Source organism: Akebia trifoliata, chromosome 15 (genome assembly GCF_017979445.1).
Source record: "Akebia trifoliata isolate Shusen 1 chromosome 15, ASM1797944v1, whole genome shotgun sequence".
Lineage (NCBI taxonomy): Eukaryota > Viridiplantae > Streptophyta > Magnoliopsida > Ranunculales > Lardizabalaceae > Akebia > Akebia trifoliata.
In genome coordinates, this window is record NC_141389.1 from 9,380,348 (window position 1) to 9,396,364 (window position 16,017).

Genomic DNA, 16,017 nt, shown 5'->3' on the forward strand with positions numbered 1-16,017 from the left:
TGCCTTCTCTTTCCTTTAAGGGACATTTGTTGATCTGTGAAATTTTTGTGCAAGATTATGCTTAATTTTTATCAGAGTTCTATTTTATTTTTAATTTTTTTTTAAAAATTCCCACACCACCAGCAGTTGAAGTGTGCAACCCAGAAGAGCAGATTTTCTGATGGATGGGTTGAAGAATATTCAACATTGGGGGTTCTTGCACTCGATAAAATTAGATTCTCAATAGAATTCTTCGTAGATGTGTGCAAAGGAAGCATGGAAACATGGAATTCAGGTTCTTTTTATGAGACACTGGTGTTAGGAGGTAAAAAACATAGTCCCATTGCAAAGCTTGTCTTCTGCATGTACAGGTTTTTGGAGTCTTGCATTGAAACACTCGATGAAGCCAATGCCATTACTTCCAAATACATCACAGTGTGAAGCTTCTGGTTGAAACCATTCATACAAATAGCTTATTTAATCATGACATGTGTGCGATTTACTCGCTTTTATTGCGTTCTCATGTCATGTGGAGGGAAACCTGCAATGTTGACACATGCTTAGACATATCTCATTGTGACTATTGGATCGAGCAGGAAAGGGTTACTCTTGAGTTTACAAAGATGATGATGGAAAGAAGGGAAAATTGGGCAGCCTACAGAGTTGCAAAACGGGCAGAAAAATAATTTTTTTAATGATCCATTTTTTTAATTTATAAATTTAGAAAAATAATTTATAAATTATAAATCTAGAAAAACAACTGTCTAAGACCGTTGTTTTTTACGACTATCTGAGACCGTTGTTTTTTACGACAGTCATCAACTGTCGCCTTTAACCGCTACTCCTTTTAAAACGACTGTCCAAGACAATCGTTTATTGCAAATATGACGTAGTGGTATAAAGAAAAAAATAAAATAAAAAGTAGAATTATATGCCATTATGGATGGGTTGCAATACATTCAAGGAAGAAGTATTCATCGGTTAAAAATTTCTCCGATTCAGAGATAGTTATCAAGTGTTTATTAAAAGAAATACATGTGCCTTGGAGATACAATAAATTGATCAATAAGATTGAATAAGCAAGAATTTTGAACAAGTAAGCTTCAAGCATCATTGGAAGGAGACCAATCAATGTGCTGATTACTTATCTAAGTTGGGTCTACAAACTTCTACTGTAATTAGATGAGATAATTCTGAAGATATATCTTTAGAACTAAATATAAAATTGAAAGAGATTTGATATATACTCTTGAGGGAATTAATATAGGGTGAGGGCCCAACAACCTCAACGCTTAACCATAAAAAAAATAAAAAATAATAAAAAATAAATAAATGCTCCTCCACAATGAACATGATAAAGTAGAACACATCTTATAATTAAGTAAAGGAAATGCAATAGGAAGTACTACATACAAAAATTTACAATGACATGCCTAAATAATTCTAAAGAAGTACAAAATAATAATAATAATCATAATAGAAAAGATAAGAAAAACTGAACCTAAATCTATGAGTGGATTATGCCTTCATGAAACATTTTCTTAATCATATGCAACTCTGTGAGAACATCTTTGATTTCCATTCGGTCACCCAATGACTCTGTAGAACATAGAACTCCAATTTTAAATATGGAAATCAAGCATTCTTGCATTTTATCTGTTGCATTGTATCTTTGATGACTTTCAAAATCATTGGTAACTTCATTATGATCTTCTGAAAGTAAACGTGGATCCACTACTTCCATCACTCGCCCAGTCAATGCCATTTTTGAAAACTCATGAAGGCTTAGACCGTCCCTAAAAATTTCATCTGTCGGCCTCTTTCCTGTGAACATCTCCAACACAAGTATTCCATAACTGTATACATCTCCTTGCTTAGAGATCTCAGCACCCATGCCATACTCTGCAATTCATTTATTGCTTAATAAATTTTTAAACAATTAACATGTTATTGGACCAATTAAAATTACCAGATGAACTTAAAAAGATTGATAAATACCTGGAGGAATATACCCAACAGAACCTTGTATAAGTACTGGATTGGTTTCAATTTCGCTGCACTGAGAAAGAATCTTTACCAAACCGAAGTCAGCCACGTGGGCTGTCATGTCATCGTCAAGAAGAATATTGCTTGGCTTTAGATCACAATGAATAATTGGTGTTTGGCTATGATTATGAAGATAATCCAATGCGGAAGCAATGTCAATCGTTATGCTTAGTCTCTGATGAAAGTTCGAATACCTCCTGTTTTCACTTGGGTGCAACAAGTCTTCAAGACTCCCATTACTCATGAACTCAAAAACGAGAGCTTTGAAATCACTACCTCTAATGTCGACACTTGAGCATGCAGTTATGATCTTGAGTAAATTTCGATGTCGAACATTTCTTAAAGCTTTACACTCGTTCATAAAACTCCTCGAACCTCCTCGCACATTAAGGTTGAATACCTTCACTGCAATAAGTTTTTCATCCGGATGAAGAATTCCTTTATACACAGTGCCAAAATTTCCAATTCCAATTAAGTTTGCTGAAGAAAATCCCTCTGTTGCTTTATGGAGTTCATTGTAAGAAACCCTTTCATACCAATCACCCAAGAAATTATTTGCAGAAGGTTTCATTCTTGGCTTTCTCCTCCAATATAGAACAAGAACAGATGCACCCACAATTGTAAATAGAATTGCACCAATTGTTACCTTGAAAGCAAGAGATATTCGTCTTTGCTTAGATTTTTGAATGAGGCATGGAGGTAACTGAAGTTTTGGTACGCCGCCACAAAGTTTGCTATTTCCAAAGAGAGAAAATGTGCTGGTATTTTGAAAGACTCCCTTTATAGGTACCTCACCCCCAAGATCATTTACGGATAGATTCAATTTTTTCAAGAAGGGAAGGTTTTCAAGATCTTTAGGAATTTTTCCAGATAAGTTATTTCGTGAAAGATCTACATCTTGAATAGCCTTCAAAGCTCTAAAAGACAAGGGAATGGGTCCTTGAAAGAAATTACCTTGCAAATAAAGACGTTCCAAGCTCAAACAACTACCAAGTGTGCTAGGAATTTCTCCAGACATATTGTTCTCAGAAAGATTTAGTTCTGCAAGATTTTTCATGTTACCTACTTCCAAAGGTATTGACCCAGTAAATGAATTATAAGCTAAATTAAGGTAAATTAACTGTGAGGATGAACCAATGACCCATTTGGGTATAGTTCCATTAAGATTATTTTTAGAAAGATCCAAAATCTGTAAAAATTTAGAATTCTCAAAATTTGAAATGATATTTCCTACTAAGGAATTATGCGATAAATTAAGATAATATATTTGAGTGATGTTGCCTATAGAACTAGGAATATATCCTGAAAATCTATTTGCACTTAAATCTAATCCTTGGAGCTTGTGAAGCTTCCCAATTTCCTTGGGAATACTACCATCGAGAAAGTTAGCAAACATATCCAATTTAATTAAGTTCATGAGATTCCCAATTTCAGATGGAATGATTCCGAATATTCGATTTTCTCCTAGATATAGTTTAGTGAGTTGGGTTGATAGATTGGCTATAGAGTTAGGTAGCTTACCTCCGAAATTATTGATATCGAATTCCAACACCTTTAGATTGGAGCAGTTGGTCAATGAATTGAGGAATTTCAAATCATCAACTTTTCCACTTCCAAGATGATTGGGACCTAAAAGTAGATATTGAAGAACCTTTAGGTTTCCAACCTCAAGAGGGACATTTCCAACAAAATTGTTATAACCGATCTCAAGCTTCTCAAGTCTTGAAGCATTGAACAATGATATAGGAATGGATCCGAAAAAATGATTTCCTGAAATAAGAAAATGACGGATATTCGGAAGATTGAGGCCTATCTCAAGTGGTAGACTCCCATTTAGCTGGTTATATGGTATAGAAATAAATTCTAAAGAAGATATATTGTAGAGACAGGGAGGAAACACACCAGACAAAATATTTGGACCAAGTGAAAGAAACTCTAGATTTTTAAGTTGGCAAAGGGAACTTGGAATATGTCCTTCTATACTATTATATGGTAGAGAAAGAATCTTAATAGATGAAAGATTACCAAAGGAAGTTGGAATCCAACCGGTTAGATTGTTCTTAAAAAGACCCAATGCAATGAGCTTGGATAGAGAGCCAAACTCAATGGGTATATTCCCAACAAACTTGTTTCTGTCTAAACGAAGGATTCTGAGGTCAGAGCAATGGGACAAATTGATTGGTATTTTGCCAACAAAAGAATTATTGCTCATATTGATTTCTTGTAACCTGAACAAATGGCCAACTTCTTGGGGTATTTCGCCTTGGAAGCTGTTGTTTCCAAGATTTATGAACCTTAGGAAAGAAAGGTTCCCAATATAAGGAGTTAGGGATCCTACTAACCTTTGGGAATTGAGTTTCAATATTAACACCCTTTGATGTCGACGACTGCATGTAATACCTTGCCATTCACAAAAATGGAGAGAATGGTTCCAAGAGTTCATAACTCCCTGAGGATCGTGAGATATAAGATCCTTGAAGGCAATCAAGGCAAGTCGATCGGTTTCATTCCCTTTTAGGATGATGCCTGATCCTATTGGTAAAACAATGGGCAAGAAAATGATCGAATACAGAAAAAAGAAACTAAATGCACTCATCATCATTATTAAAAATGTAAGCTCTCTTGTGGGTTTTGCAATTGCATGGTGACTTATATTTATAGACAAAAGAGTGAGTGCCTGGTTGAAAAAGGCATACATTGAAAATAAGTGAGGAGTCGTGATAAATTAACGAGCTAACAAAGGGTAAGAATACAGAACAGTGTGTCGTACCTAACAAAGGTCAGGTGGCACTCCATTTCATGCCATGTGGTATTGTGGGACCCACTGACCTTATGGATATTTGGTCCATCCCTTGGTGAACCTATGTACCAAAAATCATAGTGTTTGATAACTTGTATCCACTGGATGTAAGCTCTTGAACAGAATTTGAATCCAATCATTCTTAAGACAATGCTAATATCAATGAATGCACATCACCAATTCACTACGGGATGCACCACATATCCACATCAAAAGTGTGTCAAGTGTATGAGCCAAAAGCACGTTAATTTATCATCACTTAAGTGAAAGGTAATTCCAGCAAAACCGAGTGTTTCTTATCCTACGACTTGACTTCAGTGTTGGCCTCTTGGACAATGCTGTGTGATTATAAATCTAGGTGATCTACAAGTGGACCCCCAATGTTTTATTGGGTGAACGGGTGTAAACCTATAATGTTACCTTTTTGGTTGTTTGTTTAAAGACTAATAATGACCTCATGCCCTTTTTTTCAAATGCCTTTAAATGACAGTTACAGAACCATAAATATTTTTCTTGTGCATCCCAAAGCAAAGGATCTACAACTCGTGAGGGTTTGTAAGTTGACTTCTCTGAATACAAAATTTTATTTAAATTTTTGTTGATATTTTTTTTCTATAAAGGGGACTTCCAGATCTTTCCAACGAAATATGAATCGTCGAAAATAGATAAGTAATGAGTCCTCGGTAGATTTTACAAGTTAACCCTAAAAAATTACCTCGAGTGACGAGAATCATAGATTCTTCAAAATGATTGATTTTTTTTTAAATATATATTTTTACAATAAAATAATAGATTTTGGGTTTAAAACTACAATGCATAGAAATCTAAGACTATTAGAAGATCTAGACGTTTCCTACCTTAAATTTACACCGAAAAATATCCGAAGAGCATAGAAAATTGAGTGGGTCGAAGGTTTCGACCGCCTATCTTCTAAAAAAATACTTCGAATTTGTCCAACAGAAGAAATGGAATTCTTGGGGGGATTATATGTTTGTGGCCACACCAATTTTTATTTAACGTTACATGGGTTAGAGTTTTGGTAAAAACAAATAATAAAAACAAAAAACGTGTGAGTGGTGCATGCGTTTTATATTGCAGGCAGCAATATGTGTAAAAAAAAAAAATTTATATGTTGCTGAGAGCAGCATACATATATATTCTTTTAAAAAAAAAAAAAAAATTTGGATGTATGTTATGACTGCAACATAGAAAAATAAAAAATAAAAATCTGAAATGTGTGTTGCCGGCAGCAATGTACACATAAAATTTTATTTTTGAAGTGCTGTATTGGCAACATGTGTGGGGCAGTAGCATGACGATCTAAAATAGAATAATGTGTTGGCTGTGTGCTGGAAATTGGGGTATACGTGTGTGCCGGCAACAAAGAAAAAATGTGTTATAAATTTTTTTATTTTACCGATAATGAGTGGGCCCATATTGTCTTCTTTTAAAATCAATTTTCGGGATGCTTCTTCAATCTTCACACATAAACTCACTGTTTTATAAAGCTTGCTACTAAAAAAAAACACAGTAGCTTCATATGGTCCCACATATATGAGGAAAGAAATTTGGTGGCAACTTTCTCTAATGGAATGATGAGATTTTCTTATTGTTAAGGTCGCTATTGTCACACCAATTTTTATATAATACCCCATCGGTGTTTATTAACCCTTTTATTCGATTGTGAAAGGTTTGGTGTGGCTATAGAATTTTTTTTTCCTTCTTAGGGTTGATTTTTTTTTCTAGGTTTTTATTTGGAGTTTTTTTTTTTTTTTTTTTTTAAAAAAGGGTTGTTTCTTAAATCCTCCAATAATCATTCTTATCCTCAATCTAATGTTCATCGAAATCCCAATTTATTTGAGATCACCCAAAATAACCCTTGATTAAAAAAAAAATCTTTTGGAATTGGACAAAAATTATGCCTATTGCAATGATTGGATCTGGTCAATTATTATATTCATTGGTTGATTTGCCTTAATTTTTATCGATGAATGCAAGAGATGTGCATGTTTAAATCTTAAATTGAACCATATGAATATGTTTCTGATCAATGTATGCCTTTACCTATATGGTTTAATACCTTTGCTTGTATGGTTTAATTGGCCCATGGGCCCATTGGTTTGAAAAAGGCCCTGGGTACACCCCACCCTGTTTTGCACACAACATATGCACATTTACTATTTTGCACGTTTGCACGTCTCATATAGCCAACGTGGCACTAGTGCGTGGCCTGGTCTCTTCAGAGATGCGACGTCATTCATGAAAACCACCACTCCAGTCATGTACCTTAGGATATATCAAACTGGGGCATCAGTACCGTCTGATCAGATGACTCTGAAAGGTATATCGATGTACCCAGGCTGGAACAACCCGAGCCTTTGACCTATTGTAAGCCGCACGGTCACATGTCCTGATTGCCAACGTAGTACTAGTACGTGGTCGGTCCCCTCGTGGGATGCCAAACCATTTATGAAAGCTACAATTCTTAACTCGTACCCATAGGTATATCAAAGATGATCCAAATACATCAGTTGCACTTCTTGGTCAAAATCAGTGCCTAAGCGAGATCCTGCTCCGATGTACTACGGTACTAGGAGGATAGACTACGTCTATTCTAGAGAAAAGGTGATTTAAGAGTGTCTTTGCTCAAGCATCGCACGCCACCTCTGAGTTAGGGATTAAACTGGCTGTGTTTGGCTTCAGAGAAGTGGATTGGAGTTTTAGATTATCACCTATATGGTATATCAAGCCAAGTCACCACGTATCGTCTGATTGAGTACGCTCGAGAGGTATATAGGTGTACTTGGACAAGAGTAGTGACCAGATAAAAATGCAGTGCACATAGTAAGCTTAGAGTCTAGAAACCTCCCCTGTAAGTCACGACTTGAACTTATCGTGAGTGTTCCCGGATTATTTATTAAATGGGACCTTGTGAATGCTAAATGTGTGTGAATAATGAGATCAGAATGTATGATTGTCCTCAAGGATTAAATTTTTGTTTTGTTTTACCTGATTAAAAGGGGTGCACCGACCCAACAAAGAATCCATTTGTTGCAATAATTCATAATGACCTAGTCCATCTCGACCCAACAATCATGATGGGTCGGACCATTTAAATCAAATGGAAATCAAAATTTTTTCTAATTTGGATTTTTAACCCATTTTAAAAGAATAAAAATATTTTCCAGAAGTAAAATGTTTTCCAGAAGAGAAAGCTTTACAAAAGTAAAATGTTTTCCAGAAGAATAAGATTTTCCAAAAGAAAATATTTTCCCAAAAAAAGTTTTCTAAAAGAAAATATTTTCCAAAAAAAGAAAATGACGAAAAATATATATTTTTTTAAATGATTTACAAAAGATCTATTTTTGCATGAAAAATTATTGAAATATATTTGTTGGAAGTTGTTATTCAATGAAAATATTATTTGTCAATATTTTTCAAGAGTGCAATAAAATTATTTTCCTTCTGAATAATCATTACATTAATGAATTGTTTAATGGATTGGTGCACAGAGTTCAATAAAATCTCAAGGTTAATCTAAAATGTTATTAAAGGGTAACACTAAAGTTGATTAAATCCACATTCGATTAGGTTTCAGGGTTATTATCGCACCTAAACTCAATCGTCCACCACCTAGTTAGGGTTGGAAGTCCGGTCAGTTAGAATAAACATACCGAGTCAATAGTTAGAATGGCCTTAAAATTTTTCAACATTGCCCAGTTGTTCCCTGGAGATTATAGTGCCTCAGTCCTACCGGTTGAAAGCAATATCTCAAGTCCGTAGTCCGTAATCAAGTCCATTGTGGTTAGTTGTCTTGAGTTTTTATGAGTCATTTGGGGTTAGCGCGAGTTTTTTTTTTCAGCAAGGTCATATCTTCTTTAGATTGAGTCAACTCTTTTCTATGAATCGAGTTCGTTTGCCAAGTCTAGAACGACGTCTGTCGTCCCATTTTGAATAAAGGAAATATTTTAATACCTCGAGCGCATTAACGAATTAACTACTAATCTGGCTTCAAGGATAGATTTCTTTCCTGAGCAAGAAGATAAGAGTCGGGCTCAACCTTTAATCGAGAAAACAAAAGTCATTTACCTCGGAACAGAAAATAATTCCTAAAGAGATTTAAATAGAAACCCTCCTATCCCTAGAGGAACACGAAGGAATAATGAATTTACTCAGAAATTTCAAAAAACTTGTTCGTGTGATTATATGAGGGTATGTTAGGTACAAGCTTGGGTGTTGTTCAACACGGAATACATACTCGTCTATATCGATGGAATCAAATAAGATGTTAGAAAATATATTAGCGCTATCTCCACTACATCTCGAGTTGAAAAGTTCATTTAAGCACATGTTATTAGTCGATATGGGGGTACCTTTTGAGCTGATCTCTGATAATGGGTCGTACTTCAAAGCTTAAGTCATTACTCCGTGTTCAAAATTCAAGATTCGACATCACAAATCATCTTCCTACGTTCTCAGACTAATGGAAAGGTTGAAACAGTCAATAAAAAGAATCTTAAGACTATCATCAAGAAAATGTGTCAATCACATCGAGATTGGTTAGAAAAACTGTCATTTGCGTTATGGGCATATCGAACTTCAATTCGATTCTCTACTGGAACTACTCCTTACTCCTTAGTATATGGCATGGAAACAGTCTTGCCAGTCGAAATGGAATTCACATCTCATAGGGTTTTGTTGGAAAGTCAATTACTAATAACAGACTAGGCTCATCATTGGGTGCGAAAAACTAAACTTGATTGAAGAAAAACAACCTAGAAGTTTTGCACCACGTGCAAACTTATCAAAAAAGAATCATTCGTATGTTTGACAAGAAGGTTAAAATTTATCACTTACAAGTCGGAGATTTGGTACTCAAAGAAAATCGAGCACCTATCTTTGACCCTAGAGGGAAGTTCAAACCAAATTGGAGAGGTCCGTTCATCATCAAGGAAATATTACTAGGAAAAGCTGTCAGACTTCAATATCATGATGGAATCGAATTACTAGAACCAATCAACCTTGACCAAATCAAACGGTACTACATTTAAGGATGTCATATTTGACCAAATCAATTCTCCTATTACCCAGTTCAATATATCCTTTCTCAACTCCTTTGCAGCCTTTTCAAAACAAAAAAAAAACCTTTTTATTTCTTAGCCTGATCACCTAACCCAGGGGAGGGAAAATTTGAACTACATTTTGGTCTAATCCCAAAATTCTGGGGTACGTAGGCAATCTGAGAAGTTACTTCAGGCCCGACCATATCAAAAAAAATATATCTTCAAAATGGGAAGAAAATTCAAAGCAAAATAAAAGAAATGCCACACAAGGGGCATTCGGGTTTTTGCATTCGGGTTTTTGGAGCCTCAAAATCCCTTTCTTTTTATACCCAGTCCTAAGCTTACCCATAAAAGTCCTCCTAAGTACCGTGCGAAAAGTCAAAGAAGATAGCAAAGCATGATCAGACAGCAATTCCATAAGTTCAGAAAGGAAAAAGAGAAAAAAGCTTGCTAGCTTGAAAACCCGAAAAGGGCGACTTAGGTAAAAATTAAGGCAAGCTCGCAAGGTTGAAAATCCGAAAGGACGGTCTTGGCAACAATCAGAGCAAAGAAAAAAAAAAGAAAAAGCTTGCTAGTTTAAAAACCTGAAAAGGCGATCTAGGCAAAAACTAGAGCATGCTCGCTAGTTTGAAAACCTAAAAGGGCAATCTAGGCAAAAGTTAGAGTAACAAAGAAAAACAGAAAAAATCTTCGGGGGATTAAAAAGCTAAGAGCGGTCCGAGCTGAAACATCATAAGTCCGAATAATCACGTCCAATACTTAGCTTAAACCACGCACAGACTCAGAAGCCACAAGTATCTTGTCTACAATCAATCTGAAGATTTTTACTTCCCCAAGTGAACCAAGGGAGAGAGGGGTGAATTCTACGATGAGTCTCAAAAGGAAATAATTTTATTCTCTTGAGCTTGACTCAAAATCTTAAATAAAATTAATCAAAACTAAAAGTTGAATCTTTATTGCACTTATGGTAATCAAATATTTCAAACATTCATACAAGGGGCATTTTCTTTTTTCTCTGATATGTAGCTTTCCCCCCTTATACTAGGGGCATTTTTTTTAATTTTTACATGATGTGTTCAATTATCTCCAATGCCACGTTTCCTGTCAAACAAGGGGCATTTTATTTTTAAGGTTGAGCAATGTTAATCCTAAGAGATAGTGGGAACCCCCAAACTTAGGGTTACCCTTTTAATAACAGTTTTTTGAAAAACCTTTGAGGTTCAAAAGAAATAAAAACTCAGGTTTTAAATTCATAAAACTTTTGGATAAAACCTTGAGGTTCAAACAAAAGCACTTTGGATCTCACATTTGATTGTGCCCAGAGATTAACTAATAACTCATTTACCTAGAGTAAGAGATATGGCATTCTTTCGTTCCCAGATTCTTTTCCAGATCCATTCATTTTTGGATTCGATCATTCTCTTCCAGATTCAATATCTTCCAGATTTATTCATTCTTTCCCAAAATTCATTCATTCCTCTGTCAGTTTTGCTCAGTTGCCGCCAAGGATTATCTTGGATTTTGCTCAGTTGCTGCCAAGGGTTATCTTAGATTTTGCTCAGATGTCGCCAAAGGTTAACTTGGATTTTGCTCAGTTGCCGCCAAGGGCCGTCAAGAGTCATCTTGGATTTTGCTCAGTTGCTGCCAAGGGTCATCTTGGATTTTGCTCAACTGCCGCCAAGGGTCATCTTGGATTTTTCTCAGATGCCGCCAAGGGTTAACTTGGATTTTGCTCAGTTACCGCCAAGGGTTAACTTGGATTTTGCTCAGTTACCGTTGAGGGCTTTCTCGGAATTATACTCAGATACCGCCGAGGGTTTTCTCGGAATTATGCTCAATTTTTACTCAGTTTCACATAGTACACACACTCACACTTGTACTTTTTTCATGGAGAATTCTTTAAAATTCAAGGATCTGACACTGTCAGTGAGAGCTCTCGTTCAAGGACCTGATAACCTTTTAGTTCAGAGAGAGTTTTACCCTCAAGGATCCGAACGTCCTGACGAATTGCTAAATCAGGCTGCAAAATGAACTGTCACTAGCTTTGACATTCAGATATCGCATTATCTACCAAAATAGATTTGCTATCTAGTGTGCTTAAACCCTCTGCCAAAGAGGGGCATCTGTAGACACCCCATTTTTGCATCCGCCTGATTAATCAACTCGTCAACCCGATTACAACGGTTCCCAATGATTTATGATTATTCCAATGCTATATTTTGTTGCTAGATATGTTTCAGAAATCCGGATGAGGTATCTCAAACTAACAAAACTGTAGAAACCGCGCTATGATAGGAAAATATAACCCTAAAAGCCTAGAAATCATCATCTTTCAAACAAAAAAAAGTTTCACGATAAAAATCACTAAAAAATGATCAAATTACCAAAATACCCCTAACTTCAAAATAACCCTAGAGCCTACATTACGCTTAGGAAAACCCTTTCAAACACATAAAACAATAAATCGAAACCAAATAAATCATTTCACCAATTTTCACCAAATTCGACAAAATTACGAAAATGCCCCTCATAAAGTTTACGACCATTTCGCACGAAAAATTTCATAAATGACACAAACCAATATTTTCATCGAATTCCTTACGAAAAATCGATTCTAAAACATCCTGGAACATCAAAAACCGACTTGAAACGCAAAAGTTCTCTTTAGGGGCAAAACGGTAATTTTCCAATTAAAAAATCTTAAAATTTTGAAATTAATAAATAAAACATTAAATAATGTAAAGTGAAACATTAATAAAATTAATTTAAAATTTTGAACTAAAAAATCGATCAATTAGGTTCTCAGGCAAAATTGTTGATGGTTGCCTAGATATTTATTAAATGACCCCTCCATCTAGGGGCCCAAAGAATTAAAAATATAATAAAGGGGGTTCTCCAAAAAAAAAATTATTAAAGTCAATCAAGTAAGACTAAAGTCAGAAAAACTAAAGTCAATCAAGTAAGACTAAAGTCAAAAAATTAAAGTCAATCAAGTAAGACTAAAGTCAAAATCCTAATTAAAACCCTAATCCAAACTAATCAAGTCAATCTCATAAGAATAAAGTCAAAACCCTAATTAAAACCCTAATCAAGTCAATCTCATAAGACTAAAGTCAAAATCCTAATTAAAACCCTAATAAGACTAAGTCAATCTCATAAGATTAAAGTCAAAACCCTAATTAAAACCCTAAAGGAAATCTAATTAAACACTAACTCTACCCAAAAAAGTTTATAAATAGGAGCCTCCACACTCTATTTTCGTATCCAAGAAAAAACCCTAAGAGAAGTAGGTCAAAAAACTTCCCTAGCCTCCCATAAACCCTAATTTTGAAGCCCTAACTCCTTACCTAACACCCATACCTCAATTGTAACTCGAAAAACACTTAGAAGCCCTTCAAAAATATCCAGAAATCCATAAACAAATCTGAAGAATCCAGATCTAAGAAAGAGATACCTTACCTCGGAGATCAGAAATCAGATCCGAAGACAAAACAAAGCGAGAAGTACTGTACAAGGAGTTACTCTATCAGATCTGAGGGAACAAGACCGTTGTCTTCAGAAAGGTATCTATTTCTTATTATTTTTTTATTACTTAGGTCTTTTAGCAATGTAGCTTATTTGAGAATTAATAGAAAACGGCGTTTGCCGGACTGGGTTGGTGCCTAACACCTTCCAACCCCGTAATGTGATCCCTGGACTCAGTATTTTTTGTAGTAGATTAGTTGATTTATCCGTTTAGAATCCAAGTTCGGTTCCTAGACCGTAATAACTAGGTAACGACTCCCAAACCTCAAAGGTCAAAAGCGGATCCGCGCACCCCACGGATCGAAGGCGCTTTCAGTGGCGACTCCACTGGGGACTTTTGAGGATCAAACTTGAAAAGCCCCAAGTATGGGAACATTGCCAATGACCTATTTTTTTTTTTTTTAATTTTTAGTTAGTTTCTTTTTATTGTTTGTTTATCGATTTTTTTTTTATATATATTCTTGTTGGTACATCATTAATTATTTGGTTTTACTTAGAGTACCTTGATCTAACATATTAATCTTTATGGTTCAATCAAAAGTCATTCGAAATGATCCTAAATAATGCGAGATTTCAAAGGGATCGTTTTATTGAAGATGGGATGATGGTGGTTGAACAATGAATTTTTTTTTTTTTTTAGATGCGTGTGTAGGTTTTTTTTTTAATGTGTGCAATATGTATTTCGACGATATTCTCTTAAAAAAAAAAAAATAGGGAGTGTATGGTTTATCTTTCAACAGCATTAGTTTTATTTTTTATTTTTTTATTTTTTATTTTTATTTTTCTTTATTTTTTAGTGTGTGCTTTGTTGATATTTTGAGGCAAGCATTAGTTTTATTTTTTTATTTTTTATTTTTTATTTTTATTTTTCTTTATTTTTTAGTGTGTGCTTTGTTGATATTTTGAGGCAAAGACGTGCTGTCCATTGACAGCAAGAAGAAAGGAAAAAATATATATATGTTTTTTAGGCTCTGTTAGCAAGCATCAGCGTGTTTTTGGTTTTTAGGATGGTGTGGCCCTAGTAAAAATTAGATTTTAATCGTTAAACTCTCAATGCTTTTATTGAGGTGAATTGTGTGTCGTTAACAGAAGGAGATATTTTCTGCTTTCTATCTCCTTCTCAAAGGAGAAAGAAGATAACAATAACAGAGAGACGTCTCTCTCTCCTTCTGATCTATCTTGTTCCTTCTTCCTCTCATTCTCTCTCTCTCTCTTGAAAATTTTGATTTTTTCTATTGAACAATCAAAGGTTTAAGGTTTTGATTGGTCGACTAAAATCGTTGGATTTATCAAAGAACGAGTTAAATTGATTCAAGTTCATGGAGACAAATTTTCCAACTTAAATCTCCATAAACTGATCTCTAAGGATCCTATTACGCTGGAGTTTGATAAACGATTTATGTCCTAATGTTTGGCCATCCTAATTTGATGGGTTTGATCATACCCAGACGGCTTTTCTGAGATGAGACAATTGAGAGAGAGAGACCCATATTTCTGTTTTATCGATTGAAATTCCTATATCTCACAGTGGAATTAAATCGTCACCCGATTCAGTAATTAGGAGTCCAGGTCGATCTCCAATAATAATAATAATAATAATAATAATAATAATAATAATAAAATTTAGCATGCTATTAGCAAGAACAGCAACTTACTGTTTTTACTCGTTGGTGTGCCCTTAGCAGAAACTCAATTTTAGTGCTAAACCCTTAATGCTTTCATATTGCTTAGGTGGTGTGCCAGTAGCAGATCAGTTTTTTTTTTTATTTCTATCTCCTTCTCAAAAGAGAAAGAAGGACAGCAAACAGAAAAAACGTCCTCTGCTCTCTACTCTCTCTCTCTCTCTCCTTCTGATCACTCTCTCTCTCTTTACGACTCGATGAAGATCGAACGCTGGTGAAATTTCTCAAGAAATTTAATTGAAAAAAGTGAATCGTCAACAAATTATTCATTTAATGGCGACTAGTTGGTGAAATTTGGTATGGACTGTGTGGTGCTGTAGTTGGTAATCATTACTTGCAATTGTTTTCATATAATCCTGAAAAAATAATAATCGGTTTTATCCATTTTTTTTAATGGGTGTTGTTCTACTCCGATCGATGCTCTGAGCTCATGATCGGAAATATAGCATCCTGTTTCCTAAAGAGGATAAAAATTGTTAAGTGAACTCAGAAATATTTGATTTTTTGCAAAACTTGTGAAATTGATTGGTAGGCCATACGACCGCCTATCTTCTAAGAAAATACTTCGAATTTGTCCAACAGAAGAAATGGGATTCTTGGGGGGATTATATGTTTGTGGCCACACCAATTTTTATTAAACGCTACATGGGTTAGAGTTTTGGTAAAAACAAATAATAAAAACAAAAAACGTGTGAGTGGTGCATGCGGTTTATATTGCTGGCAGCAATATGTGTAAAAAAAAAAAAATTATATGTTGCTGAGAGCTGCATACATATATATTCTTTTAAAAATAAAAATAAAAAAATTGGATGTATGTTATGACTGCAACATCGAAAAATAAAAAATAAAAATCTGAAATGTGTGTTGCCGGCAGCAATGTACACATAAAATTTTATTTTTGAAGTGCTGTGTTGGCAACATG

At 34.8% G+C, this 16,017-nt stretch overlaps 1 protein-coding gene across 1 annotated transcript; it reads right to left on the reverse strand.

Annotated features, from left to right (window-relative positions):
* Positions 1-1,336: 1,336 nt before the first annotated feature.
* LOC147384254 (putative receptor-like protein kinase At3g47110) lies at positions 1,337-4,754 on the reverse strand. Its single transcript, XM_086426602.1, has 2 exons — positions 1,978-4,754; positions 1,337-1,881 (listed from the first exon to the last, which is right to left on the reverse strand). The coding sequence occupies exons 1-2, from the start codon at positions 4,721-4,723 to the stop codon at positions 1,487-1,489; spliced, it is 3,141 nt and encodes a 1,046-aa protein (XP_086282728.1). The 5' UTR covers positions 4,724-4,754; the 3' UTR covers positions 1,337-1,486.
* Positions 4,755-16,017: the final 11,263 nt, after the last annotated feature.